This window comes from Bactrocera tryoni, chromosome 3 (assembly GCF_016617805.1).
Source record: "Bactrocera tryoni isolate S06 chromosome 3, CSIRO_BtryS06_freeze2, whole genome shotgun sequence".
Lineage (NCBI taxonomy): Eukaryota > Metazoa > Arthropoda > Insecta > Diptera > Tephritidae > Bactrocera > Bactrocera tryoni.
In genome coordinates this window covers 19876484-19904252 of record NC_052501.1, presented here as the reverse complement: position 1 = coordinate 19904252, position 27769 = coordinate 19876484, and the positions used below count along the sequence as shown (strand labels likewise).

At 32.1% G+C, this 27769-nt stretch overlaps 1 protein-coding gene and 1 long non-coding RNA gene across 2 annotated transcripts in view; one reads left to right on the top strand and one right to left on the bottom strand.

Moving 5' to 3' along the window:
• The window catches only part of LOC120770261 (serine proteinase stubble), a 30584-nt gene extending 14642 nt beyond the window's left edge, over positions 1-15942 (bottom strand). Inside the window, exons 1-2 of the mRNA XM_040097571.1 lie at positions 15703-15942; positions 1838-1995 (exon numbers count right to left, since the gene is read on the bottom strand). Coding sequence (XP_039953505.1) covers positions 1838-1995; positions 15703-15937 — 393 coding nt within the window. The 5' untranslated portion in view covers positions 15938-15942. The remainder of the gene's footprint in view (positions 1-1837; positions 1996-15702) is intronic.
• LOC120770278 overlaps positions 1-27769 on the top strand; it is a 270998-nt gene that overhangs the window by 159186 nt on the left and 84043 nt on the right. Inside the window, exon 4 of the long non-coding RNA XR_005704920.1 lies at positions 21259-21407. This is a non-coding gene — a long non-coding RNA (uncharacterized LOC120770278). The remainder of the gene's footprint in view (positions 1-21258; positions 21408-27769) is intronic.

Sequence of the window (27769 nt, the reverse complement as noted above, 5' to 3'; positions counted from 1 at the left end):
TGAACGGAACCACGTTGTAATAGACAGAAGGCATGTATACAGTGCACTAGACGTGCGTAAATGTAGTGGACCAAATTTCAACTCGGACTCGGAAAATTCTACCACAAGATGTGGGGACTTAAAGAAGGTTTCAAGACCGCAGCATATTAACTTAAGAAACAAGACGGTAATCTGGTTATCGAAGCTCAAAGCACACTAAGTTTATGGAGGGAACACCTCTTCCACCTCCTAAATGGCAGTAAAAGTGCGAAATTCGGAGTTGGTGGACCCGAAACCCCAACTGCTTATGATGGAATAGAAATTCCAATACATTAAAAGTATGAAGAGCATATGTCATAGCGGCCGAGCTATTCAAATGCGGTGGCGAAGAATTGGCAAGGTGCATGCATCATCTTTTTTACAGAATAGGGTAGGACGTAAGCACACGCTACGATAGGAATCTAAGTGTGCTCTGCCCTAGCCATAACAAGTGCAAACGGGAACCTCCAGTCTGCGCCAATTATCGTTGTCATGGAAGTGATTGGACCTTGTCATTGTGGTTTTAGGCCTTGTAAATCCTCTATAGCCCAGATATTCACCTTGCGCTAAATCTTCGATAACATTCTAGAAAAATAGATCGATGCACAGCACCCTTTCATCGCTTTTAAAGCCAACTTCGACTGCACTTCTGAATTTGATATCTCTGCAAATTCTATGTACACGAAATAGTCGCTCGGTTCTTGAGATATCGACAGAAAATTTCGCACACACCCTACTTAATTACTATTTAAGTAGCTACTGGCTGCTTGTCGGAACCCCCTATATCAGATCAAAATAAAGTTAACATGAGCATGAAAAATTATTTTATTCGAGAAGGGTATTATATGGCAGCATCCATGTAACCGAAGTTAACATTTTTTCTTGTTTTGTTAATTGCAAATAAAAATTAACTAACTGTACTCAAACTGTAATTAAGTATTTAAGTGTTTATTGAAGTTTAAATTATTTCGTTAAGTATTTCATTAAGTTATTTTGTTAAAAACTTGAGTTTTTAAGTATTTGGTTAAGTTCTTAAGTATTTCATCAAGTTATTTTATTAAAAGTTCTAAAGTATTTTGTTAAGTACTTGAGTACATATTTTCTTAAGTCTGACTTAAAATTTGTTTAAGTTCTTTGTTAAAGAATTTTATTAAGTTCTAAAGTTTTTTGCTAAGTTCTTAAGTATTTCATTAAGTTATTTTAATAAAAACTTAAGTTTTAAGTACTTGGTTAAGTTTTTATGTAAGTATTTCATCAATTTATTTTATTTAATGTTCTAAAGTATTTTGTTAAGTTTTTAAGTATTTCATTAAGATATTTTATTAAAAGTTTAAGTTTGTCAAAGAATTTCATTAAGTTCTGAAGTATTTTGTCAAGTTTTTAAGTATTTTCTTTAGACTGACTTTAAATTTGCTTAATTTCTTTGTTAAACTAAAGTATTTTGCTAAGGTCTTAAATATTTAATTGAGTTATCTTGTTAAAAACTTAAGGTTTTAAGTGTTTGGTTAAGTTTTTATGTAAGTATTTCATCAAGTTATTTTATTAAAAGTTCTAAAGTATTTTGTTAAGTTCTTAAGTATTTCATTAAGATATTTTATTAAAAGTTTTAGTTTTTTTGTCAATGAAGTTTATTAAGTTCTGAAGTATTTGGTTAAGTTCTTAAGTATTTTCTTAAGTCTGACTTTAAAATTGCTTGGACTGCGCAAGATTAGGCCATTATTACAATATATTAATTTTTATTAATCCTTCTGTAAATATTTGCTTAGAAATATGCTTTTACCGATATTTACACATACTTAGCATATACTATTACACTCACCTTCAGCTGACAACATGAACCAAAATAGAAACGATCAATGCACGTGCCTAAATGTGTGCCATTCTGTTTAATACAATCGATGGCGAACATACAAACACCCGAGCGACCAGACTTTCGCACAATGCAGGGTAAATGTCGTATATTACGACCAGATTGAACTGTAAAAGAACAAAGTAAAATATTTATTAAAATATTTTTTTATTTAAAAATTCATTGACAGAAAATTATTTAAAATAAAAATTTGCTTAAATAAAAAATTAAATAAAAATTAAAAAAAAAAAAATTAATTCAAAAAAGTAAAAATAGTAAACTTTTAAATAGAAAAAATGAAAAAGCAATAAAAAATAGAAATATTCAGTAGTGAATTTTTAACACACATTTTTTTTAACGGTGAAACGTTTTGATCGCTGATTTACATGTTTTGTTGTTTTTGTTATTTCTTTTTGTGTCTAAATCCAAACATAACCCACTTTATTCTAAACAAATACAAAAGTCCATGCAACGCATACATTAGCCTAACACTTGTTGTTGTTGTTATATTTGTAGTATTCTCATGTTTACAATTTCCATATTTTTGGTTGTTGCTTTCTGTTTTGCGACTACACAATTTCCGTTGCTTCGCGCTACAGCGCCGACGCCTTCAATTTCAACGCCAATTTGAGCGACGCTCATAAACCGTTAGCTGTGTGTCTAAGCTGTTAACCGTTAGCATAAGTGAAAATGAACGAAGTGATCAAAGACGGAACGCAAAAACAGCTAAAAGATTCACCAAACAATCAACAGTTGGCAAGTTAAGTCGACAATGACGGCCATAAAAGCCTGGCAAAAGAAGCCATCAGCGATCGAATGTCATATTGGGCAGTACAAGAAACACATAGCAATGTGTGTGATTGTTGTTGTTGTTGAAAAAAATATATTTTATTGATTGTTGTGTGTATAAATTCATTGGCGTTCTTATTGGTGTTACTTATAAGTGTGTGTAAATCGTGCGCTTGCGTCAGTTCTGCTGTATATATAGATGTGTGTGTATGTGTGTATGGCGCTTTTCTGTGTCTTTTTATGCTTTCAAGCGCTATAATTATGACATTAAGGTGTAAATGTTCTTCATTTCTTTCGTTTCGCTACTTTTTAAGCATTTGTTGTAACTGTTTTGAAAAGAACTCTTCTGTGTCTGTGTGTGTTGCAAGTGCCTCACAAATACATATATACCATATTTATAGCACACATGTTTACATAATTCGCTATAGTCACGCAAAACATGAAAATATCGTGACATACTGCGGCAAGAAGAACAAAAAAGAGGAAGAGTCAGCGCGTCATGCAACTTATTGGCGTTGACTTCCAATTATTGTTGCTCGCAATTAGCAATAAATTGAGTTGTTCTCCAGCGCGACTCGATGGGTAAGAACTTTTTTCGTCTTCTTTTCATTTGGTCGGCATTCGAACGGTAAACTGATTGACTGCCTCTTGGCTTTCGATAAGCGCTTGTGAGGCGGTTACACACATATTTTACTGCGTATGTGTGTGTGTAATAATTCTGTGTCATTTGAAGAAATATCGATAATAATAAAGCGCATTGTGTGCTTGTGATGTAATTTTCAGCAATTCTTTCATGTTCCAACATACATATGTACATACTAGTACATTAATGCTGGTAGGTAAATGGGTATTTTTTCAGCAAAGAGAAAAGACTTAAGCAACGAACTTGTTGTGATTGTTGATATGTGAAAGAAAGTACTGCTCGATATTATGAAACTGTTTCTAAGTTATGAGTGTGCAATTCGAAAGGCATTGTGTCGCATGTAATCTTCTTTTCATACACATAATTTCAAAGTTGGAAAAATAGTTTATGTTGCGTAATAATAGTTTTTTTTACAATTTGTAGCAAGAAAAGTAGTTTTGTTTTCGTAGTTTAATGCTCTAAAATATTAATTTTTAATTAGATGACTAACTTTCCTTAAGTTTTTATTTATGAACTCACTTAATATAAAATTTGAAACTATATTTTTTAACATGAAGTTGTGGATTCAATGACTAAAAATTAGTGCGAATTTATATTATTTTTATTGTTTTTAAAAATTTCGCAAGTTTGATTTAATTTCTATTAGTTATGTGTTTGACTTAAGAATTTTGTCAGGATTTTATATACCTTAAAGTGTTATCAACAGTTATGTGAAGATAAATACTAAATGCCGGCGAAAGATAGGGAGACTTAGTAATTTTTAGGGCAACTTATGATTTCTGAAAAGAAAACCTAAAAATCTAATACAAGGTTGCCACATAAAATGAATTAAAAAAATAAAATTAAATTACGAACAGAAAAAATAACACAAATCATGCTTAAGCAGAGTTTTTTAACAATCTTTAGAAAAATATTTTATGGAGATGCCACCTTGATTTATATTTTTGTAACAAGAAATAAATTTTACAATTGGAATAAAGATCCTCAAGGTAAAGAATTTTTACAACATTTAGAATAATTTTTTATTTACATAGATGCCACCTTATTTAAAATTTTATTTTTAATCATGATACTTGTCAATATTTCTGTAAACACTAAATGTTGGCGAAAAAAGTGAAACCAAGTCAACTCGCTTTTGTTATTTATAGGGCAATTTTTGGTTTCTGAAAAGAAAACTTGAAAATTTTATACAAAGTTGCCACATAAAATTAATTTAAAAAAATAAACTAAATTACGAGCAGGCAAAAATAACACAAGCTATGCTTAAGCAAAGTATTTTAACAGTAATCCGTAAAAAATTATATAGAGATGCCACCTATGTACATTTTTTATAAAAATAACTGAAATTTACCATGGATATTAAGGTTACCAGAGCCAAGCATTTTTAAAAGCTTTATTAAATTTTTTTGGAGATGCCAGCCTGTTTCGATTTTTTTTTAAATCATGATACTTATCAACATTTCTGTAAAGTTTAATACAAAATGTCGGCAAAAGAAAGTGAAGCTATGTCAATGAGCTTTTGTCATTTTTAGAGCAACTTAAAAATTCAAGAAAAATAAAGAAATTAAAAATTAAATTAAATAAAACAACTATAGAGATGCCCCCTTGATTTGCACTTTTCCTCCATATCTTATAATAATTAAAATTTATTATTGATATAGAGACTCTCAAGACAAAGCATTTTCACAATCTTTAGTAAATTTTTTTTTGGAGATGCCGCGCTGTTTCGATTTTTTTTTTTTTTTTTTTTTTTTTTTAAATCAGGATACCTACATATCAACAATTCTGCAGTTTTAACTAGGAGGGGTAGTTTTTTATGCATTTTTAGGTAGGCTTGGACAGAAATAAGATTACCAGGTTTTCTAGTTCTTCCTTTGCTCTCTCTTTAATTTAATATTAATCTCGCATTTTGGCTGCCTTAATGGTGTCGGCTGATAATTTGAACAATTTTTCCTTTCTGGGAAATTTTAAGTAAAGAAAATCTGGAAATTAAAACTAAAGATTTTTTTATTTATTTAAACCCATACATTTACCAGCTGATCAAATTTGACCCGGACTAAGAATGTTGGTTCTCAGCTTTGCTTTCAAACATATCTTTTATTACCTCTACTTCACGTCATTTTTGCAAAAGATTTAAGTCGTTTGGTTACATTACACAATTAATACCCAAAACATTAACCGAAAGGAGATGATAAATGAGACTAGATTTGACACGCTTCTTACCTAAAACGTTAACCAAAATATGTTGAGGTCCTGTGCTATTTCTCTGATACCAATAAGACAAATTCCAATCTCTGTTTGTTTAATTTCTACGTTGTTTCTCCCATTAACAGACGTGGAGACCAAGCCAAATCTTATCAGTTTTTATATGATTGTTCCGCGAAAATTTCAAATTTTTTTACAATATGGTAAAGAAATACAAAGTATAATATTATGCCAAAGCAACAAATATTTACAACTAGTGCTATTACGCTAAATTAAGTGCTAAGTTCACCGGCCTCATCGGCTTCTTGTCGCAAAAATAAGTTTTGGACAAAATTGTCTTTAATTGACTCAAAAAAAACTGCTTAATTTCATCAGAATTTGGCATACGAACATTGTTCCCAATTATATTTACAATTACGTAATAACATAAACACACTTTACAGTTATAAAATTCATACTACAGGAAAACATACATACATATGTATGTATGTACGCTGCGCATTCACTTAGAAAATATGCTAAAACTCCTATAATTTGACTCAACTGACCTATAAAACTATAATTGCCAAACAAATGCTTCACAATTTCTTTCTCCACATTTCAGTTGGCTTAATTGCTCAAATCCATTCCAACATATCATTTTAGTACCGTGACCAAGCCAACTGTGCATTTAGCATATTTGCAGTTGGAATATCTTCAGTCTTGCAACATTTTTGTTTCCACATTTGTTTCGCTTAGCTAAATGCAATATGCACATTCTGAAAGGCTTTCTTTGCACAATCGCCGCATTAATGTTGATCTGCCTCATGTAGCATGATATATGCAATTAAACACTTACATACATATGCGCATATCATCAGCAAAATGCGACCGTGGAATGATAATTGGGTCAGTAAGATTCCGCTAATGCCAAAACCACAACGCAAACTTAATTGTTGGCAAATTAGATTTATTGCTGCCCAATAAGGAAATGAACGTGGCAAGATGCTAAATTAAAATGATTGATAAACTGAGTAAGAATTGAGAATTCATGCGAAGAGAATGCGCAGATAATAGAAATTGTTTGCTAATGCTTTTTTGATTACTTTGGGGAAATTATTTTAAAATGGTTAAGCAGACAGTAAAAATGGAAATATTATTAAGAAATTTCTTCGATTTAATAGGAATTTCAATATGAATATAGCTGGGATATGGTTAGAATAACATTGTCGAGTTATGAAAATAAAAATAAAAATACTTTCAATATGTATTAATATAAGAAATCTAAACAATGTTATCATTACTACATTACTCAATCGCTTATCAACAGTGCTTTAAAAAGTTCTGTCTATAATTTCCTTTTCTTCTAATTCCTTAAAAGCTTTTTCTTGTTTAGTGAAACAAGCAATTCAGAGAATAGTGTTACGTACGCTGTGTAACAGAGCAACCAAAAGGCCATAACATGACATAACAGAATTTATTCTAATGCTCTTCACGAAATGTAGGTTAAGCCGTACGTGGTTTCGTGGTCACTGGCGTTGCTGGCAGCTCAGCTATGGATTACAAGCGGCTTAAAGTCAACGACTGCGCATCACTGCGCTTATTGCTTACCTTTGAGAAAATATTTGGAAAAACTCAATATTTTACATTAATCATATGTTCAGAAGTTACGGTACTCTTACTGCGTATACAGTTCTTGGAATTTTTAATTTTTTTTATATTTTTTTGCACTTTATTTCAATAGCGATTTTTTCACAAAAATTGTTGACTTAACTTATTTGCAACCCTGCTAATACTTTTAAGTATTTTGTAGCTAATAACGGCTGTTTTTTGGAAGTGTAGTTTTCAATGTGGCAATACTGTTTTCGGAGTTGGTATTTTTGACAGCTGTTACTTGATTTGCATTCACTTTGGTTTGACAATTCAAATGAACAAACTTAGTCCGGAACAACCAACGCGTCCAATATTCTGGCAACCTATTCGCCTAGCAGAGTCAGTAGTTCCATCATTCTCGGATCGGTTTCGCACCACGTTTACTCTAATGTATAATGCGCACTCTTAAGGCTGCCACACAGTTACAAAGATGCTATTGTTACCCTAGAGCTGTACCCATCGAGTTTATGAAAGTTTTTGTGGAAGAATCTTGGTTTCTGGGCTTACAAATTCAATTCGTACAAGAATTGAATCCGAATGACCACAAAGCGTGTCATATTTTTCTGAATGGTTCCAAAACGAGTTGACCACCGATGCCAATTAGCACAAGAAACTTTTGTTCAGCGATGAAGCACACTTTTGATTGAATGCGTACGTTAATGTCGCTTCTGGAGTGATGATAATACACAAGACATTGTTGAGAAGACGTTATATTCTCATAAAGTCACTGTATTCGTATCGTGTGCTTTATGGGCAGAGGGAATCATTGGTCCATATTTCTTAAAAAATGAAGCCTGCCATAATGTTACAGTCAAAGAGAAGAGCTATATAGGCATGATTAATAACTTTAAATTATATGCGTTATAATTCTTGCAAAACACACCCTTCATATTTCAATGAAAATTTAATTCGAAGAATTTCTAGAAGGTACTATGCACAAAAACAATTTGGTCGAGTTGTATTTAGTGTTTTTACTTAAAGGGCATATGTTGGAGAGAAAGCGACAAGAGAGCTCGACACCTCTTGCGAGTCCGTACGACTAATTTTGAATGATATTTTTTGGGTGTAAAACGCGTTCTTGCTTGACTCGTCTCGATAAAACAGAATTTTTTCAAAAACAGTACGATAGTGACTGAATTCAAAGCCGAAATCGCAATAAATACCATCGACCAACCACCGTATCCACCAGATTTAGTTCCCTGTGATTTTCTTCTTGTTCCCCGAGATGAAATTGTCGCTGGAATCTATTTTCATTGAATCGAAGAGACAAAATAAAATGCGTTGAAGAAGCTGAAGCTCATCCCAAAAAGTGCTTCAGGGACTGCAAAAATTGTTTGCATAGCATGATTACATCTGGTGCGGATTATTATGAATTTTTAAAAACATATTATTATGAATTTTTATTTACAACTTTTTTGTCACAATGTATACTTCTATTGAAAAAAACAAATATTAACTTCCAGAAACTGACAAACTAACAACTATAAAAATAAAAAACACAACAGTTATTTTATTGCTCGCTGAATGAAGTTTTCTAAGTATTGAGAACAATTGAAATTTCTCAATCAAAACAAAAGACCGCCATCTGATTTTCTAAACTTTAATCAAAACTGTTCTATAAAAGCCCAATAAAAATCATTCAGCATTCATTCATTTTTATTGCCATCGCATTAATCAGTGTATTACCGTAACTATCCTGCAATAAGCTTTTCTTTTTCGTATTTTGGTCAAAATGTAGGCCTCTATCAAGCAATTAAGCTACGAAATCCAAAAAGAATCAGACACAAAATATTTCCCTTTCACTTGGTTGTCGTGGTTATTGTTGTTGCTTGAAAGCCAATTACTCATTCCTGCCACAAAAGTGGTACATGCGGTGGCCACCACCATTCACCACCTTAAATTGAACTCGTTGCGGTGGTCAAATCAACGCGCCCGATTTCTATGCACCAAAATAAAAAAAAAAAAAAAACAAAAAACAAAAAAAAAAAATAATATATTGATAGATATGTGGGTATATAGAGTTATTCTCACTTGCCGCGACTGTCGGCGCTCGAGTCAATTACTTGAATGCAATTATCTGATCACTTTCATGAAAGATTTTTCATCAACTTGATTTCCTTTTGATGTATTTTTTCCCCTCAGTTCTGCGTTGCTTGATTTTGAATTTCCTTTACTTTTCCCGTATTGCTTGTGTGTGGACAGTCGTGATTTGAGTTAGCCGCCGTGGCTGGCAACGAGGTCGCGCGCCAAGCTTTTGTTGTGAAGAAAAGCTGTAAAAGAACACGCGGCCTCACACATAGCGCGCTGTGCCGGTTGTGCGTTTGCTTGCTGCACGGCTGTTGTTTATGGACAAGCGCAAGTTGCCTGCATCGCTATGGTTGTTGGTGGCTGTTAGTTGCTTGTGATATTGCCCATTTTTATAGCGACATTCTCTCCATTTGTTGTTGTTGTTGCTAATGCTGCTTGTTGCCTGTTGCTGCTGACCTCAATTGCTTTTGATCGCCTAATAAGAAAGTATTTGCCATTTCCTCCTTGTAGTGGCTGGTGGGTTTCACCAACAACGCGCTTGGACACCACAAGTTGTTTGGTGTGTATTTTCTTCTAAGCTTTTTGATTTATGTGATTCTTGAAATTTTCAGCCAAGCATACACTTCTGTGTTTGTGTGTGTATATATTTGTGTATTTTATTAATTTTCACTCGCTACTGTCTTTCTAATTTATCATCCAGCGCTTCATGAATATTCCGCTGCTGTGTGCTGTCTCTCATCAATTTCACTGCCTTCCGCTTTACGCATCTAAAGTCTGTATTTATTTATGCCACCGCCGTGCCGCCAAATTATATGAATCAAAATAAATAAGTTATAATGAGCATAAAACTCACACCGGCAGTCAGCGGCCAGCGACCGGCAACCGACTTGAAGGAAGTGTTAATTGCATGCAAATTAATCACTTTTTTATGCGCTTCTTGACCTATATTCAGTGTAGATTCTATGCGCACGCATCCGCTTGCTGAGTCTCGTAAAGATTGCTATTAATTTGCTCTGTCATTGCACGAATTCGTGTCTTCACTTGTCAGCTTGGTTTGCTGTATGTGGGCGCTTATATGTGTATGTATATATATTTATAAATGTATGTATGTTTGTGCGTGTGTCTGTCTCTAACCAGCATTTCTGCATCCTTTTCATCACTTTCATTTCGACTAGCCAACACTTTTTCGACATTTCCAACAACTTACTATACTTGCTTTCTTGTTCGAGTTCGTCGCTTAAGTCTTTTGTGCGTTTGCTGATTGATGCCCGCAGAACGAAATGAAAGTTTTGCATACAATTTAGAAAATGTGGCGTATATATGAAATGTTTCCTGTCACAGTTTCCGACATGAATTTTTATTGTTTCCTACAACAACAACAAATAGGTGTGAGACTTTTCAGCGCTGTCTGCTAAAACCCAACAGCAATCATTTGACAAATGACGCTTATTCTGGAGCATTTTTTGTGTGGTTATGGGGAAAATGTCTATTAAGTGGGTCAGTAGATAGTTTTGTTACAAAAAATATTTAACTAAATGACTCAAAGATAAATAATTTTAATGAAGAAAAAAAAATAAATTTATATGACAAAATTTCCAACTGCGCCCACTATTAGCAGTCAGCTATGATAAAAAAAAAAAATAAAACTAAATGACTCTAAGATAAACAATTTTAATTCAGAACAAATTAGAAAAATAATAAAAAAAAATTTAAAAAAATTAAAAAAAATTTAAAAATATAATCAAAATTTATCTCACAAAATTTCCAGCTACGCCCACTATCTACAACAAATTATTGCCCATTTCTCGTACAAATCACCGACACGTGCAACCAGCTTACACAAGAGACTCACCAAGTTTGTACGTGAGAGAAAGTGAACCAAATTCTATGACTACAAATAAGCAAATCTTCAGCTGTATAAGCGCTTAGTAGCTCACATAGCTTCCAAATGGATTATTTCTTATTTACAAATAGCTGATTGTATGTATATTTTACCAAACCCACACACACACCCTCTCTTAATGCTTATCACTCATCACACATAGCTCATTTGCTAACGCTGATGTCAACTACCTCATTAAGATAATCGCTGACAATGCTTTTGCCAACTACAATAACAACAATATACTTTAAAAGCTTATAAATTCGCAGACAGCAACAACAAAGAACTTAAGCAAGCATTTAATGAGTTTGAAGTTGTTTTTGTTGTGGTTTTTGTCTGGCTTTTAACTACAAAATTTGTCGAAACCGTTGTTTTAAAAAAGAAAAACCAAAAATACTTGTTTTACCCACTTTTACTGTGTTGTGGCGGTGGAATGAAAGCGTTTCTTCTGGCACATCGTGATTACAAAGAAATTTACTTCAGCTGCTGGTCAGCTGAGCACTTGGTGTGTAAATTGCTTCTGGGAAATGCGGGTGTAGCCGGATGCGACTGTAGAAATGAATTTGTATGGACACCTATATATGCTTATAAATACGCACGTTTGTGTTTGGTGAGAGTAAAAAACGATTCCTAAAGTCTTCATAAACAATCAACCAAAGTGAAAGTATCATTTTAATAGGAAAATTTTAATAGGAAATCAAAATGAAATTTCCTTTTCATTTGACAACTGAATTCTAAAATTAATTGCTAAATAGTAAATGACTCGAAATGTTGGAAAATTGATTAATATTTGCCAATTTAATCAACTCCGTATACAAATTTTCGCGTCTCCCTATTGAGTAATGTAGGAAACTTGAAAAATGGCCTCAGAAAATATCCGCCTATTTACCTAACCTATTGAATATTATATATGACATCTGGTAAATAATAAATAACTGTGAATTGTGCACATGTATTTGACTTTTAATTTTATTAAGAATTATGTCCTTAATTTTATAAATTTCCAAACTCAGTACCTATACTTTGCGCCGATAATCAATATTTTGGGGCAATTTTCATTGACTATTAAATGTGTTTATAGCGGGATTCTGTAACCAGTCTCTAGTCTCTATTTGAGACATTTTGAGGCAAAGTCTCAATTTGAGACTAGTTACTATTCACTAAACAGTCTCTAGCGGTAGTCTCAAAATATTGAGACCTGGTAGTTAGCAGGTCACAAAACTAAAAATAACTCTTGTCTGCCATTTTGAATATACTGAATAGAGATCATCATAGATATTAATCGATTGTCGTTTCTTTATATTTTGTAAGCAACTCAAACACGAAAAAGGTTAAAAATAAATCAATTTTACATAAATTTCGTAAATATTATGAAACAAAGTCAACATATATTTTATTTTCATTGATAATTATGTTTTTTGACTATGTTATAGAAAATTTAATATTTGTTATCGACATATTTATTTTCATTCAAGTGTAAAAACATCTCTGAATAATGAAATGTAATAGATTTTGTGACTGTCACTTACAGAATAGCAATATCATCTCAAGTCTCAAAAATTGTCTCTAACTTAAAATCTCAAATTTAGAGACTTGAGACTGTCTCAAGTTACAGAATCGCACGGTTAATTTTATTAAAAATAGAAATAATTGGCTACAATATTTGCATACTCGCTTATGACATCCAAACTAAAATCTACATGTAACACCTTAACTACTTCGGAAAGCAAAAAAAGCAACTTTTATATTTGATAGTATTTATATATTAGTGGGCTCAGTTGTCAACTATTCGAATTGCCGAAAATGGCTTTGCTATTGATTTATTCAGCTTTTAGCATAGCGTCATGAAGGATTTGGAACTTCAGAACACAAATGAAGCAAATTCGATGATTATGATGATATTTGTCATCCGATGAGATACTTTTATGACACTGATACAGTTAAGAAATGATGCTAATGTTGAGAATTTTTCTTCTTTACTTGCTTAACTGCGTTTATGCGATTATAGCCGAGGTAAAAGTGGGAGAATAATTATGCGATTAACTAGAGCTCACATATATTAGCTAATCGTCATTTTGGTAGAGCTCAGTCTCAATGATTTTTTTATTGTTTCTACCGATATAGCAAAACGGTTGATGTGCTAACTGTGAGGCTATTTAGAGCGAGCAAAAGCGAGTTAAAATGATCTTCGCAATCACATTAATAATGAGACAACCTCTGACACAGCTGATCAGACAATATAAAAGTAACAAGAAAACGGAAAAGCCTTCTATGAAGTCAAATATGAGTCCCGCAATCACTGGCAAATGAATAAACGAAAATACACAACCATATCTCGTTTCATTAACATTCAGTACTATATTTTAGGGAAACGAAGACACCCTATCATATGTAAAAACAAGCAAACTTACTAGTATTTTAATTTTGACCTTCTCTTAGTCAAAGACTGTGCAAATGGTACACCAGCAATAATTGGCGGTTTAGAGGGGTTTTGTAATGTGTTGGAAGGAATTGTTGGGGTAGTTAACGCACAGAAATGGTCACTATTGGCCGAAAGGATAGGAATTGTGTGTCATCAGTACACCGCCAGGCAATAATAATACAGCAATAATGACTCAACAGCAGCTTTTGAAGCCTGGCTGGAACATTCTTATGCGTCCTTATAGTCCGGACTTACAAAAATAGTTTCAATATGCATAAATTTATCAAACAAAATTTTGTATATTTCATTCAAGTCGAATCATTCCAACTATGCTAAATAAATCACTAAACTTTAAGCAAAAATAAGTGAATTTTCGTTCCTAGACTTTATGTTATAGAAATTGAAATGGAATCGTTGGAAGGTAATGGCAAAGTTTAAACCGATGTTTGATTTCAGCCAAATTTTAAAAGCAATGTGGTGAGAAACCAAAGCTTACTGTCATGTGAAGTATTGGTTTTTGAATAAGCCCATTTATTATTACTTAGTTATAATTGTTAATGGATTTCCAGTTACTATTTTTTTTTATTTGTTCTCTTGCTTGCCAGAAAGTTCTACTGTGAAAACGAAAATCAGAAATCGCAGATAGCTTTCATTACATAAGGAAAGAAAAAACAAATTCTACGCTTTTAACAAACTATCCTACTTATTACATTGTGACAAAAAAGCACCCTGAAACTGTAATTAACTTGCCAGGTTACTGATACTTCAAAACAATTATTTTTTGAGTTAGTAGGATTGTCCTTAATTACTATGCCAAATATGAGCGGCATCTGTCAACCAGTGTGTTTATGCGTTGCGATTTTTACAATGGATAAAATATCAAAACAAAGAACTTGTCTCAAATTTTATATTTCTAACCAAATTTCGTGTGTGGAATCGTTGCAAGTGTGTAAAAAGGCTTACGGTGATTCAGTTTTATCAAAAGCACAAGCCTATAAAGCCTTCGAAGACGGTTGAAAGATCGTTGAAGACATGACTCATTCTAGACGACCTTCAACCTATTCAATGGATGAAAATATTTAAAAAAGTGAATGATATGGTGCTTAAAAATCATCAGGCAAGTGTTAGAGTGATGGCAAGAGAGCACAGCATCTCCAGCGAGTCCGTTCGAATGATTTTGGTGGATATTTTGGGTATGAAATACATATGTTCCTGTTTTAGTCGATCGAAGAGATAAAACAAAATTCGCTGAAGGAGCAGCAGGCCATCTCAAAAAGTGCTTATGAAAAGTGTTTTGAGTACTGGAAAACCCCTTGGCTTAAGTGTATTACATCTGGTGGGGATTACTTTGAAGGCAACAAATTAAATATTTTGCGTTTTATTTATCAAATATGCATTTTTATTTAAATTCAAACGAAAAATTTAAAATTCTTATAAAGCAAGCAGTTTTCTATATCAAATGCATAACTTCTATTCAAATTATTTTTATTTCCATAATTATTATTTTTCTATAAGTGAACACTTATATAACCATGTTCCATGCAATTAAGAATTCTTCTCTAAGATATGGATGCATAAAAGCGCTGCTAGAAACTAGTTCTAATTACTTGAGCGCAGGAAATCCGCTGCGAGCAATAAATGTCACAGCATGAGTAACGCAGACGTCGTTTTGTTTTTCTAACTAAGAAAGCAGTGAAGCTGTAGCCGGTTGGCTGACTGACTTTCATTGCTTAAATATAATTATTGCATTTATTTAGTTGGGTAAGCTGCCTTATCTATTTAACTAAGTATGCCTTTAGCCACGGAAGAGGCGGTTCATTGGCATCTAAAACACTGGAGAGATGCAAGCAACCCGCTAGATGGTAGAGCTTTTTAATTGCACGCATAAAAAACGAGTTTTTTGTCTAACTCTCTTTCCACTTTTTCCCAGATAAGCTAAGTAAAGCTAAGCTAACAGAATTTAAATAATTTATGTAGAATGTGTAAATATGTACACATATGCATATGTCTGGATGTGTGTGATTGGGTATGTATATATGTATATGTATATATGTATGTATGTCATTTGAATTTTGTTGCGTCTTATCTGTACTAAAGTAAATATTTTAGGAACTCGAAAGGTTTGTTCACCCAGTTTTCAGTTTAGTAAAACTTTTTCATGTAATCACAATAGCTATATAATAATATATATGTACATATATAAATACAACTATGTGTGCTATGCAGCTACTCACACTGTGCTAAACTCGGATTGTCGACGAAGACGGGCGTCGCCTGTGCTGGCGTTGCGCTGTCGCTGAGAAGCAGCAGAAACGCCAGCAGCGACAGCAGTGGCAGCAGCGTTGCGGCAACAGCTTTTAATGTTTGCCATAGGTTTGTATTGTTGTTGTTGCTTTTGTTGGGATGCAGGTGTTGCGCTTGCTGTTTTGGCTGCGTTGCGGCGCTCGATGAATTCGCTGCTGCTTTCATCTTTTCTCTTGTTGTTTTTGTGTCGCAAGATGTTGTTGTTGTTGTTGCTATTTTGTTTGCATTATTTGCACTATATTTACTTGACATGCTTGAAGTTGAATTCCTGTTTGTCGCGCTCGACGTAGCGGTGGCTGCTGTGGCATGCGCAGTTGTGTGACAGGCAGGCGGTGGAAAAGCGGCCGGTTTTATTTGACGTATTGTGCCCATCTGAAAGAGTGGTGTAGAAGAAGGAAGTGTGATTTAAATGATTGTTGATTTGTAGGTATTTATTAAAATAGAAATAACCAAAAAATAATTAGGCATAAAGAAATGAGGAGACTTTGCAAAGGTCAAGATTTACAATTTTTTTTATTTCTAAAATTTTTTAGAGGTGTTCCTGTTCAGTTTCATAGAAGTTTGGGTACTAAAAAACTATTACAAAAAATGTTGAAAACTGCTCGGAATGATTGCCTTTAGTTTGATTATAATATTAGTTGTAATTAATTAACCCGTTGTGCACCAAGCCGGGTCAAATTGACCGCAATCACTTTTCTGCTGTTTTTGTATATTTCTTTAGAAAATGATATTACTTAAGCAAAACTAATTTTTGGAAATTTATCTAAGCCAATGAAAAAGTTAAAAATTTTTTTTTGTTAAATTTAAGATATTATTTTGTCATACAAAATTATAAAAACGAAAAAGTTAAAACAAAATTTTTTTTTGGAAATTTTAGATATTAGACTTTCGTAAAAAAATTCTAAAAACTTTTTTGGAATTTTTTTTTGAAAATAAAAAAAATAAAAAAAAAATACCTAAAATTTCAAAAAAAATTTAACATTCTTACTCCTAAGATGTCCAAAAATATATTTTTTTACACATTCTCGTACCTAAAATTTCCAAAAATTTTGTGTTTTTGACATTGCCATACCTAAAATTCCCAAAAATATTCTTTTTTTTTTAATATTTTCATTGGCCTAAAAAAATTCTAAGAAAAAATTCCAAACAATTTATTTTGAATTCTTTATCTTTGAATTAAAACACAAAAAATTAATTTTGGGAATTTTGGGTATTTCAATGTCAAATATCACACTGTTAATCTAAAATTTGCAAAAAAAAAAATTTTTTTTGTAATTTTTAAAGATGTTTGTGTCACTGGAATTGTAGCCATAATTGCATAATTAACTCACCATTATTATGTTTTGCGAGTATTCTCATTTAAAATATTAATATTATTTTTTCCCATATTTTTAGAGAAAAATTTCCACAAATTTTAAATTTTCATTTTCAAATTGATTTTCCATTCTAAAACTTTCAAAAAAAACTCCACATTAAATTAAAATATTTTTATATAATCCAAAAAATAAATTCCTCTTTCATACATCACAACCAAAAAAACAACAAAAATTAAAAACAAGAGAAAGTAACAGAAATGGAAAGCAGAATCCGTAAACAAAAATCTCCAAGAATGGAACACGCCTTAAATACACGCGCCAATAGTTCGCCGATGTTTTGTTCCCGTGCGAAAAGCGAAAGTTGCTAATGACATTAAAAAAGCCACACTTCAACTGAGTGAAAAAAAAAAATTAATAAAAAAGCAACAATAAATTGCTAATAAGCAACAAAGTGACTCGCGAAATGCAAAAACTTTCATTCTGACCTAATATTGTCTCAGAATAAATACATCAAATATATATAAATACATAAATGAGAAATAAATGCAAAACATTTGCTCGCCGACTTGCTGTGACTGGCGCTGTTTGTAGCTGACTGCCGTCATAGGTCGTGCTCGCACTACAGCTGGTGTCAGTCGGCAAGCGTTGGCCTCATTATGGCAGTCACCGCTGACTGGCACTGAGAGTGGGAACGACAACAGCACGTTAACAAGAACAACAACACTAGCAGCACCGGTAATCTGCAGTGGCATAATTTGTTTACTTGCCGTAGATGGGGGAAGATAAGATCTGCTTGGCAGATTACGAGTATGCCCCGTAAACCAATTGATTGATTTTATAAATAAAAACGAATATAAAATTGATATTCAGTTGTCTGCCTTCTAAATCGAGTTATCTGGTCACCAGAATCACAGTTTTACACGAAAAACACCAATCACTATAAAACTCGTGTTTAGGGTTAGTGTGACTTTAATATAAGTAAAGCGATTTGAAGCATTTCTTTTTAATTGTGAATTTTATGTTTAGCAGTTTTCAATTAAACTCAAAAATTATAATTAAACTCGTGTTTAAGGCACTTAGTGGACTTTTCAAAACAAGCGCCAAAAAAGTAGAGTTCAAGGCGAAGGTACACCTGTTGTCTACTTTAAGGCTTTAATTAGTGTTTAATGCTAAACACCGAAATCGTAAATAAACTCTAGTTTAAGTAACAATAAGAGCTTAACTAAATTAATACCAAAAAGTAGTGTTTAAAGAGATTATAAGTATCTTTTTACGATTTTGTATTATAAATTTAAAAAACTACCGAAATTGTAATTAAACGCGATTTTAACATAAAATTTAAATTTGTTTAATCAAACACGTAAAATTATGCTCCGAAGTGAATTTTGTTTGAATTTCCCTTTTAAGTAGTGTTTAATGTTAAACACTATAATTAAACTCGAGTTTAAGGTACAATATAATTTTTTAACGAAACATCCAAAAGTATGATTTGAACTTTTGTGAATTTTTAATTTCAATTTTAAGTAGTGTTTAAAGTTAAACACCACAATTAAACTCGAGTTTAAGGTGCAATAAAAATTTATTTAAACAAACACTCTCAAATATGCTTTGTAGAGAATTTTATTTCAATTTTGAATTTAAATTTTAAGTAGTGTTTAATATTAAACACCTAAAGTTGGAACTTAACTCGAGTTTAAGGAAAAATATAAACTTATATAAATAAGCACCGAAAAATGGACTTTAATAATTTTTTATATATTTTGTACCTAAGTTCTGAGTAGTATTTAATGCTAAACTCGTTTTAGTGTTTAATGTTAAACTCGAGTTTAAGAAAATTTTTTTTATCTAAAAAAACACCGAAAGGCATGCTTCTAAGTTATTTTTAAGCAGTGTTTAATGTTAAACACTATACATTTAGCTAAACTCGAGTTTAATAATAATTATTTAGTTTATGAAATTATCGAAATTAACGCCGAAAAGTCGTTTGTTTCTTAAACACCCAATTAGTAATTAAACTCTAGTTTGTTTAATTATTCATTAAAGAATTATTTAAATATTCACTAAGCGCACGCTACTTCTATTATACCAGTAATAAATAACCCACGGTGCTAAAATTTAAATTTACTTTCTCTAAAATTAAAATTTAGGTCATAAAAGGACATTCACAAACATTTAGAGTTAGCAACTTTCGAAGCTATGCTGTGCTATGTTTTTAAAAGTTAGACCAACACTTTTGGCTTACTGTACCTAATCTCTCAAGAATGCATTCATTACTTTCGCTTTGCAAGCTATGTTTGTTAGTTTGTAAATTAACGCCCACCCGAGCCACTGTGCGACTTGACACCAGAGAAATTTCAATTATTGGTTTTGGAACATTTTTTCCTTTTTAGCAAAATTCTTGCCAACGCTTCCCAAAATCACCGCAAACTGACGCATTCAAGCGTAGCAATATTACACATGCACAAAAATATATTTATAGCATTAATATGTGCTTAAGAAACAACACACATACACCAACAGACATACGCAACTGTTGCTGCCTTAGAGTTCGCGGCGAATAGGTGAAAGTTATTGGCGTTAATGCGAATCGGCGGCTTGTTTTGTGGCGAAATCACGGAAGCATTGCCGGGCAAATTTTTGCATTGTTTTCGCTGTTGTTGTCGTTGTTGTTTGGTTTGCCATATGAAATTCTGTAAATTTGTTTGCTCATGAAAAAGGAATTTGCAGCTATTTGAGTGCAGTTTGGCAGGTATTTATGGAAGGAATGCTAAGTAAATGAAATATTGGTGTACGAGTTTTACATACATACATATGTGTATGTATTTGTTTGCTTATGAGTTTGATGATTTTTTAAAGAGGGAAATTGGCAGCAAACATATTTAATTGTTTATAAGCATATTTAATGCCATTAGTCACAATGGACTACATTATCTTCAACCTGTTTTTTTTTTGTAAATATAGGCATGCTAATGCTAATATGCATAATGTATATGCTTGTTTGCTTGTGCTTATTACAATCCCTGACGCATCGGGAATTTCACACTTCAAAAATCGAAAATCAAAAGTGCTTTAACACTCGCGCTGACCGCCACCTTGCAGCAGTTACCACTTGAGTCATCAGCTAACACACACACACGCAAACAGGTACAAAGTTACACTGAGATATACGCACAAACATACCACCTTTCTTCTGACTGCTTGGCTATTTGCCTAGTCTGGTCAACACACCTTCCGTCACCTTTCGAATCGCTCGTTCTCATTTTTCTCTCATTTTAGTTTATTCAGCTTACAATATTTGTTGTTTTTGGAATACCACATGCAAGTGTGTCATGCGCTGCCACAGGGCCATTGTTTATGCATTTGGCAAAAATGTGTCACCCTATTTGGCTGTGTAAAAGAAAGTTTTTGTGCTGTTTTGAATATTTCGTCTGTTATTTATGATCGGTTTTAGCGCCGCATAGCTTTTAGCGTGTAAATGGAAATTGCTTTTTGTTTGGTTGATTTCGTTTTTTGTTGGTTTTATACATTTTTGGGCGGCGTTTTAATGCCGATTGTTATATAATTGTTCGTTAACCGTTCTTTTTATGTGTTAGGGTGGTCTTGGCTAATATTTTCAAAGGCGCATTTTTGGGTCACAACAAATTAAATGGTGAATATGGCTAAAAGTCAATTAAAAGATGATGAAAAAGAAGATAGCAAATATTAATTTTGTTTTTTTGTCAGGTCAGTAAGGTTCTCATACTGTAATAGCTAATCATTCGCTTTTCTAACTACTACTTTGAATTGCTGCGCTAATATTAATGTCAAAGAGGCAACATGCTCTGGAAGACCGAGATGAAAACAATTGGAATGTCTGAAATAAGCAGGCATCCATAAAAGTCCAATTTTCGTCGTATAGGCAAAAATCAGAGTCCTTGTGGGGTGTTTGTTGTAAATACTCGTATTACATATTTTAACTAGATCGTATAATTCTACCTATACTAAATAAAAACTTCAATTTAATGCAAATTTGGTAGATTTTATTTAATGAACCTTGTATATAAAGAATTTTTGAGTTCTCTAGAAATGTCTTCAGAAGAAATCATAGTTAATTAGACTTATATGTTGTTGTTATACTATGTTTGACCATATCGATTGCCATAATATATTCTCAAATTTTTTCTCTTTCAGATTTGTATGTGCAGTGTCATAGAGAAATGTGAAAAATAAGTGAAATTGTGAATGTGTTAAGTGCAAAAAAAATATCTAAAAAAGTGTCAATGTGCAAAGTGTAGGAAAAGAGCGAATTCTAAGAGCCATGCTGCAGAATATCGGAATTGGTAAGTGATACATTCTTCTAAGTATGCTTTTTTCATTATCTGTATCAATTTGTACATTTATCGTCCCTATCAGAATCATGGAAAAATGTTGATAAATAAAAAATTAATTAACGTTTTTTTTTTTTAATTTTTTCCCCCATATTTTTTTACATAAATTTTGTCATAACATTGCCAATAAATTATAAAAAGTTATGAATCTGGTACGATAGCTAGGCGTTTTGTGAACATTTAAGAAAAAAAAATAAGCAAATCGGTTGAGTAGTTCGATCGGAATCATGTCCGCCAGGTTAAAAAAGTGTGTTTTGAGAAAAACGCGTTTAAAGTTTGAGGTGTGCACTACGAGCGCTCCGAACGTCGAGCGGTATTATTATTTTTGGGCTTTTTTCGAAACCTTTCAATGGTAAAGTGGGTTTCTATATTAATTCTTAGGGTATAACGGAACAGAAAATGCAAAAAAAAAAATTAAAATTTTCCCTTAATCTTGAAAAGTGTCAGATCGAAAAACAGCTGGCCTAATTCAAACGTACTTAAATAACCAAATCTAGTTGGAATAGAAAGCAGTTATACAGTACATAAATCCATAAAGTTTACATACACCTAGTTCTATTACATTACGACACGTTTATTTGTTGAATAATGAATAAATTTTGTGTTTTTTTCTAACCATTTCAAAATATGTATATTTAACATTAAATATAGCATATCAAAAGATTTTTTTACGCAAATAAAAAAAATGAATGCTGAAGCTTGAAATGCGCATAATTCATATCAAAAGTAATTACAATAGTTTAAGCGGTTTTTGGCCTACATTTTGTTGCAATTATTGTCCCCAGACGTCAGTGCGTGCTATCCACTCTGTTTTTAGCATTATTTCCTGATATTTTGACTCACTAAATCGATGAGTTTTTTGGCCTTACTTTGATGAAATTGGATGATTTCGAATACGGGTTTCCAAAAGGTTCCAGTTATTTTGAATAGAAATAATGTCTAGTGATTGCTGGACTTATGTAGTTATTTTTAATTTCATAACAACCCTACACGTACAAGATACAATATGTATTTTGGGTCGGTATCCTGTTGGAGATTGATTTTGCTGCTACTTAAATTTTAAATTATTTTGTTAAAATGTGCAGATACATGTGTTTATTAATTTTTTTTTTTTTTGCTAATAAAGCCCAAACGTTAATTTGTTTTAGTTAAATCAAGCTTAAAATCTCTTCTTTCCAATACTATATGGTATGATAAAATGTGATTGGTAGCACTGGAGATATACAACTGTAACGACATCTATAGACAAAATACGAAAAGACTTTTTCGGCTACCGATATTTAAATATAACTGAATTACAAATGATACTTTTGACAAGCTTGCACGGTCTCATAAGTGAGAAACCTGCTTTTTTTCATCCTATTATATATTTTCGTACCAGAAAGCTTACTTATTCTATTTCTTCCTTAATTTGGTGGACAGTAAAGCAGCTCTCCAGAAAATATACCCCAAAGGTAGAAGTATTTCCGTTAGCAGAGTAAACTTGGCTTTTGTAGTTCAGAGCGCTCTTAAAAGTTGCTTTTGTAATAAACTGAATACGAGGCTGTTTTGTTCTTTTCATTTTCAAACCCAGCACACAACCTTTGGGAGGGATGTTTCGCCTTCCCACTTTGCCTTTAAACGGATGTGTATTGGCTACCCAGAGGATACTTGGTCTAAGACCGCAAGTTGTAAGCTGCTTCAGCTATATGTAACAGAATCATTTCTGACTACTGCCAAGTGAATGGCACTCAGAGATCTTTCCTCACTTCTATGCACTTCTATACATCACTCCATCCATAGTATGAATACTCTCAAATTGTCTACTGTTCTGGTTGATATAATCTGAGGCTAATTGAGATTGAGGGCAATGCCAGCTAAAGATATATATTGTACTCTTTCAGTTCCTTTGCTTGATTGGAACATTACAAAATTTAATTTGAAAAAGTATTTCAAATTTTAGATTTCTCCACTTGCAACTTTTCTGAAATTTCCTCTAGACTGTTCGTCTTAATATTCTTGATATACTTGTCTTATCTTATTCTTTCCATAAAGCGAAGTGGAGCATAAACAATAATTCATAGAAAAAGAACAGGATACAATAATTAAGTTAAGGCGTTGAATAATTTGAGATGTTTTTGAAGTTTAGCAATTTTAATATACCAAGTTTTGAATTATATTTTCTATGAAAGAAATCTATCTTCGTGTATTTTATACGGTTAATAGCAAGGATAGTTATTTAATATGTTTGTAACATTACAAAGGAAACATCGGAAGCTCTATAAATTATATATGTAGATACATTGTGACAGCTGCTTAATTCGGTACACCTCTGTAGCGCGTTGCGATTTTTGCAGAATTTATCTCCAATTTTGCATTTCTAACAAAATTTCGTTTGCCGAATCGTTGCGAATGTTGGAAAAGGCTTACGGTAATTCAGTTTTATCAAAAACACAAGTCTATGAGTGGTGCAAAGCTTTCGAAGATAATCGAGAGATCGTTGAAGACATGCCTCGTTCTGTTCCACCTTCGACCTCATCAACGGATGAAAATATTAAAAGAAAATGATAAAGTTCTTGAAAATCATCAAGCAAATGTTAGAGAGCTCGACAACTCACGCAAGTCGATTGATTTCGGTGGATATTTTGGGTATACAACGCGTTCTTGCTTGACTCGTTCCAATAAAGCTAAATCTTTTTTAAAAATAGTACCGTAAAAAGGTCCCTTTAGAGTGCATTATAACTGCCGATGGGACATGGCATTATGAGTTTGAGGTGCAAGCAAATCAACAATCATCGGAATAAAGTAAATTAACGAGCAGAAATTGAAAAAACCACCCAAAGACGCTCAAAAATCAAAGAGATGCTCATTGTTTTTTCGATATTCGTGATTTGGTTCATCATAAATTTGGTCCAGAGGGACAGACGGTCATTAAGGAGTTCTATTTGACCGTACTGAGGTGTTTGTGTTTGTGAGAACATCCGTCAAAAATGGCCGGAATTGTGGAAGAACAATTCATGGTTTTTACACGATGATAATGAAGCATCGCATCGAGGAACGATTGTGACCGAATTTAAAGCCAAAAACGCAATGAACATCATCGATCAGTCGCCGTATACACCAGATTTGGCTCCATGTGATGTTTTCTTATTCCCCATAGTGAAATTTTCGGATCTTTTATATCATTTTATGTTATAAAAAAGTAGCTGATCTGGAGCGCTGTTCTTGTTTTATTAAAAAAAAATACGATTTCTTTGAGAAAGCAACACATAAGTGTCACTGTGTGCCACACCGTTACAGTTTTATACACGTTATGTAAATGTTTATGTCAGTTACATATAAATACAGATTTTCTTCGCATACATATTTATTTATGTATTTTATTTATATTTATGTAACAGTTAGAAATTAATCCGGCTTTTCCCATATTTTATTTTTTTTTTTATCTCCCATACATAATTATATTTTTGTTGTTGCACGCATAATAATGCCGTTGTTAATATTTCCATTAAAAGCCCTTCGCTCTTTCCTTATGTCACTGCAACAACAAACGCTTGTGATTTTCATTGATGATTTGCTCCGTTCGATCGATTTTAAAATGTTTCATAAATACAGCGGCATTGCTTTTAGCTGTTATTCTTTCGAACAGTTGCGCAGCTGTGACAAACAGTAACTACCAACACACACACAGAAACAAAGTTTAATTTTTTCACTTTTTTTTTGTGGCACAAAGCACGCCAACCGCAATTGTTCTGTGGTGTAACTGAATTCGAGATGCTGCGGAGCGGCTGTGGCTTGTGAGGCCGCTGTACAACGCTGGTCGAGTGATAAAAAACGTGAAAAAGCCGAATGACAAAGAGCAAGCAAGAACTTTTACGCTGTACATATAGAATTTCTCTTGCCGCAAACTGCTACCAGCCGCCGCAAGCAGCAGCCACGGTACTTATTACGTTGCACGTGTTTTTTTCCTCCACAACTGTGTGTATAAATGCTCCGATACATTTATGTGCCTGCGTGTGTGTGTTGTTGGTGTTGCCTTTGTGAAAGCCACTTGCGTAATACGGTCATTGACATTGTCAACTGATGCTGTTAGCATTAATGGCTGCCATTGCTGTGACTTTTGCTACCGCTTTCAAGCGAGTTGTTGCTTTTTTGTATTTGTTGTTACAATCGCACCGCTTCTTCCAGCGCACAAATGTTTGTCGCAGTAATCGTCTGCTTGTTGTTGCTATTGTTATGGCTATTTTTTTTTCCTTCTCATTTGTAGAACAATTGCAACGGAAATGAGTCGCCGCTGCTCTTTGTTGCTTTTGTTGTTGTGCTACGCTGCCTTCTGGCAACTGGTCATTTCAGATTTCCATTCAACTGTCGTTCTTACGGTTTCTCGCTATAAACGCGCACATACTTGTTTCTCGCTTTCCCCCTCTTTCGCTGTCGCATTGTCAGCATTCGGCTTTGTTGCAGATATTCTGCTTCTACTCTTGAAGTAATCTTTGTAAGAATTTAGCATGCTTGTTGGCGTTAGCAGTGGCATCTTCTGGCATTTAGCTTTATTAGTTGTGGTGTTGTGTATTTTTAGTGAGGCTGCTTAGCTCGTTTGGCGCGCTCGTCTTTGGCGCAATTTACATCTGTGTAATTTTCGCAACGCTTCGGCGATTAAGTTATCTATTGGCAGGTGTATTCTTATAGCTTCCAGTTAATTATAGCGTATTTTTTGTAACTGAAATTTTTAAAATCGGTCTTAAATTTTGAGTACAAAGTATGGAGCAAATGAAAAACTGAGATACATTCTCGTAGCTATCATTTCATTTCAAAGTCATGAAATTGTTTCATTAAAAGTATCTCGTAATTCAAGAAGAATAGTGAATAAAAGCAACTAGCTCTGTTAATATACAAAAATAGCTTAAGTCGATTTGAACAAAAGAAGATATTTTGAAGCTTGGCATTTTTTTATATCATTTAACTCTTCTCTCTTTCAATTATTTTGACTAACTTATTAGAGGCTTGTACCTACGTTCCAACTTAAGCAGCAGCTCATAGTAGAAGGAAATTTCAAATTTTAGTTACATTTTGGCGCTTCCTTCTCTGAGCTGTTGTCTAAGTTGGAAGGTAGGTGTGAGTCTCGAACCAAATTAAGAGTAATTGGAATTTTTCTCACTAACTCAAAGTAACTTAACATGTTTTTTCATAATTTTGTATATATCTACATATAACCACCATATACTTCTAGTGTAGTAATGGTATTATCAAAAAAGTTTAATTCTTGTACCAATTTTTCTAATCTTAAAAATCCAAACTATTTTCTAAATATTATTAACATTTTTTGTTATCTCTCTATTAATTTTTTGGGTAAAACTCTTTGAATTTCTCAAAAATTGCTTATGAAGACAAATGTATTTCTTTTATTTTTAGCGGATTTAATTGAAACTTATTTCGCTAATTTTTATTGATTCCTTTTTTTCAATTTGCTATATCTATAAGTATGATAGCAGAATATTTTTTTTTAATAAAAATAAAACAAAAATATTTTATATAATTTTAAAATTAAATTTAATATTGTTTTTATAAAATAATTTCAAAATTCAAATTAAATGATTTTTTTATTGATCTTTATTAATTTTTTAAATATTAAATTTAATAATTAAACCAAAGATTTTTTTATAATTCAATAAAAAAAAGGTTCCAATATAAAATTCTATTTTCATAAGTCATTCAATATTTTTGAAGACAAAAGTAGAATAAATTTTTTAAATAAAAATATATTTTTATATTTTTATATATTTTATTATATATTTTTTTTTGGTAATATAATTTTAATATTAAAACTTATTAAGTATTTATTAATTATTTATAAATATTAAATTTAATAAATAAACTAAATTTTTATTTTATTTAAAAATAAGGTGATTATATAAAATAAGGATAATAAAAGCAAAAAATCAAAGAATTTTAATAATCAAATTTAATATATTTTTAATAAATAATAAATTTAAAATTTAAATATTTTTATTTATTATTTCTAAATATTAAATTTACGAATTAAAATAATAATTTTTTTTATAATTTAAAAATAAGAATAATTTTTTAATATTTATAGGATAATTTTTATTATTATTTTTAATTATATTTAATAATATAATCTATTTTTTTTATTTGTTTATTAAATTGTTTTAATAATCAAACTAAATAAATTTTTTATTATTTATTAAGTGGCAATATAAAATAATACTTTTATAATATTTCGTATTTCTCAAACATATTTAAAATAATATTTAAAAAACAATAAAAATTTATAAAAATCTGTTAAATATTTAAGTAGAATTCAATTTTGCATT